Source organism: Propithecus coquereli, unplaced genomic scaffold (genome assembly GCF_000956105.1).
Source record: "Propithecus coquereli isolate 6110/MARCELLA unplaced genomic scaffold, Pcoq_1.0 Scaffold48, whole genome shotgun sequence".
Lineage (NCBI taxonomy): Eukaryota > Metazoa > Chordata > Mammalia > Primates > Indriidae > Propithecus > Propithecus coquereli.
Window position 1 is genome coordinate 4105358 of NW_012150618.1, and position 3842 is coordinate 4109199.

The 3842-nt window shown below is 34.8% G+C and overlaps 1 protein-coding gene across 1 annotated transcript in view; it reads right to left on the reverse strand.

Annotated features, from left to right (window-relative positions):
• ADGB (androglobin) overlaps positions 1-3842 on the reverse strand; it is a 203795-nt gene that overhangs the window by 63118 nt on the left and 136835 nt on the right. The window contains exon 23 of the mRNA XM_012655518.1: positions 79-266. Within this exon, the coding sequence (XP_012510972.1) occupies positions 79-266 (188 nt within the window). The remainder of the gene's footprint in view (positions 1-78; positions 267-3842) is intronic.

A 3842-nucleotide genomic window follows, 5' to 3' on the forward strand; every position in this document is an offset into this window, starting at 1 on the left:
TACTGCCAAATTGATTTTTATCCTAAAATATTAACATTTTAAAAAAAATGCATTTTCCCTTTGGTCATATACTTGTACCTGAATAAAATTTTCTTATCATTGGGTATGTAGTGATCTCTGATTTCCTTTATAGTAAAGGTATTGCATGGAGAGTCCCGAGAGAGGCATGGGAGTGGAGTGTAAGAACCAATGAGGCGCAGTTTCCATCGTGAGGCCACTGCATATGTGTCGCCAGTAAATACTTCAGCCACAAATGTGTATCCTTTCTATAAGGAAGAGAAATTATGCAGAAATGAGTAATATTGTTCCTAGTCTCTTAAATGTACAATATATCATGGTACTAAATGTTTTATTATCTCCATACACATACAGATCCCAAGATCTCTCAATAAACAATAGAATCCCTAGCATTATGTTTTGAAATTCCTCTTAGCAAGTGCCATCTTACATGTTGTCAGGAAAATGATTAACTCTAACATTTTTCTTTGTGTAGTTCCTTAACTATATTTAAAGTGCTTAACTGTAGTAGATGATTACTGTTTTTTTCCTAATTCTTCTAATGCCTCCAAAGGCAAATTTTTATCATCGTGTCATCCTGGAGTGGCCCAGTAGCTTCTGATTTGATTTTCCTGTCTCTCGAATTCATCTTTCTAAACTACTGAAGTGAGAAAAGCATAAGAGTTCGTAGAAATGTAGCTCCCTTGAGATGACAGGTAAAACTAGGGAATTAACAGCTGATTTGATTCCTTGGAACCCAGATGTAAGATTGGAAATGAGCTCCTCGGGGTGGAGAAAAGAGGCAGAACCTGGGAAAGCACCTTCTTTATGGTAGGGAGCAGCTTGGTTCAACACAACTGGATATCTGGGCAATAAGGCCGTGAACCAAGAGCATGATACCATAATAAGATGCGAAGCCTCAAAGTCATTCTGACTTTATAATTTCAGATGCCCCTAATAAAGAATAAAAAGGTAGATTTGTCTTCCAATTGTTCTCTATTGAAGAGGAAGTTCTCCGATATGTTTAGATTTCCAGAAACAAAAATTAGATATATACAAGCCAGAATGAACAAAAGAAATCAATAAACATCTAGGAATATTAACTCATAATGAAATGAGAATTGCTAACACCAATAAGGACCTTTTGACGTTATGTTTGGGATGAGTAAAAAAGGAAGATAAATCATGTATGCTAAAGCCTTTTTACTTGCAACGTGTAATGCACAGATTTGTTGCTTTTTTTATTATTACTCAAGCTTATGGTACTAATACATTAAAGAAGCAAAACAAAATTACATGACTCCTACTTTGTGTTTGTCCAGACTCAGAGAATAATTTTAAGAGAAAAAAAAGTTATAAAATAGGGGGATAGATATCAGTAAGTGAGAATCTATAGCTAAACCAGTGATAGAATTATAAGGTAGAACCTGGCTATTCTAAAGGGATTCAAGACTCTCAGAGTAAAAAATTTACATATAGAATACGGGTACTGAGAGATCTCATACATGAGTATTCTGAATTACATTACATTACAAAGACATTATGTGGTCTTCAAGGAATTATGAAAAAAATAGAGTGAATAATTTTGATTTTTCAAATTGAAGAAGAATATGTGTTGCTCCATGAATTAGTATAGATGTGTTTGCAGACAGGATTTGTCTTAGGAGTTTTGCAGAGCTTTGCTCTGAAGGAATATGTGAATGTGTTGGTTTGCATTTCAAATGCTGTTGCACTCGGAAGGGCGTCTCTGAAAGACAGTAGCAGCTGATTCCCACAAGGCGCCACGTTTCTCAGACCTAAAGGTTTGGATTTGCTTTGTAAAGCAAAGCAATCTGTTAAAAACTATAGGATGAGAGCTGACAATGGAGTGCCCCCCGGAACAGACAGCTGCCCAAATGGCTAAAAGAAGCTCTTGTTTAAACACTCCAGACTACCTGTCTCCATTCACAATAACCTAATAAATATGGAGCCAACATATCTCTGTTTGACCCCTCTATTGATAAATTTACCTTAGAACTGAGAAGTTAATCTTTGAAAGATTTTGTAATCATTTGTTCATGTAGATAGAATTAGTTAAAGGATCTGTAGAAGCCTTTTGAAAATCTGTTAACCTGAGAGGAACTACATGTTGTTAGGTAAATCTGTCACCCCTGCCAATTAATCACTATTCCCTATAAGTTACCATGTAAGACCTCTTTCGGGGCTTTTTGAGACCCACGGAGAAGGTCTAGGCCCCCTGAGATCACGCTTTGCCTATAATCTTTATAAACTTATAAAACTATATCTTTGTCTCTGTGTATTCTTTTATTTTCCATTTTTCCGTATAATTTTCTTATCCCTTACAACTCTACCAAAGGGACCCAGTTTTTTTGCTGGGAGCTTAGCTACCTGCCCGCAAATATGTGCTCTGCAACTACAAACTAGTAAATTCAATAATGGTCCTTTATCAAGGTTCTACAGATCACAAAAAGGATGTCTCATGAGAGAACCCAAAAGAACAAAACAGACTCTTAAAAGCCAACGTTAGTTTACTGGGAACAAAAACCTCATTTTTAAAAATAAGATTAGGAGACACAAAATCAGGTAAATATTGCAGGCATGGTATTACGGATTCCAGGAACCATATGTCAAGGCCTTTGATCAATTTCATACGGGCCAGGATGCCTCTTGATGAGTTAGCCACAAAATTCCCATCTCAGGTTACCAGTTAGGCACTATCTACCCAGCCAAAGATGTTCAGTTGTCTCTTGAGACCACCATGTCAACATGCCTTGCAGGTGCCCAAATGCTAACGTAATCATAAGATACAAAACAATGGTGTAATGATCCTTTTTACATTTAGGTGCATCAGAATTTCCTTCAGAGGCAGCATCCAGTTATGGAAACCACATTTTAGCAGGGATGTTGAAAATTTGGAGAAATGGACGAAGATCAAGAATCATGAAGAGAGGAAAACTGCACCACACAAGGGACCACTGAAGCTATTCCTCTATTCACAGAATTTTACATCCTCCTCCCAAATCTCTTCATTTTTTTTCCTAAACAGAGCTATCTAGAGTGAGAAGGCAGAATAGAAAAGACATGAGAGAGGAAGTAAGTGTGTTTTGTGTGATCTAATTTACAATTTAAAAATAATAGTTAAGTGGAGATGGAATGTTCTGCATATTAACTCAAAATGCATCATTTAGAACTATCCAAAAAATATTTAAGCTTAGTCTAGAGAAATTAAGTCTTTACTGGAGTTACTAAAATAAAAAACAAACCCAACCCAACCACCAAAGTATGCTAGATGTAAATAACAATCAGATTCTTATTTGAGTCAACCAAATACTATTTAAAGGTCTTCCAAAATTAAGTATCCATGACTAATATTAATATACTTTATCTAGTGAAGTAAACCTCATTTCTAGATTTTGATGATATCTATGGCCTTGATAGTCTTTCTTTAAATGAAATCATCGTTTTTATCTTGATTTTTGGGACTTTTTATCTCTAATCACAGTTAAATAAATTGTTTCTATTCAAAAAGAAATCTAGGTCAAACTGAGAAAAGCAAACATTCAAAAAATAATACACTGATGTGAAGACAAGTTTGTTATTGAAGAACTAGTTATCCCCTATAGTGTCTGGTTTAATCCATGGTTTTCTGCTGTAAAAAGATAAATTTCACAAAACTGCAATTTTCAAGAAAATGTAATTTATTAGTACATAGAGGAGAATAAGTATAGTGTAAAAGGAAATTATATGGGTCAAATAAAGATGGCAATATATGTTTGATGTGCAGAAATTTATTTTTATTAGCAAATTGTTCTGTTTTAAAGTGAAATATGAATACCCTTTCAAAA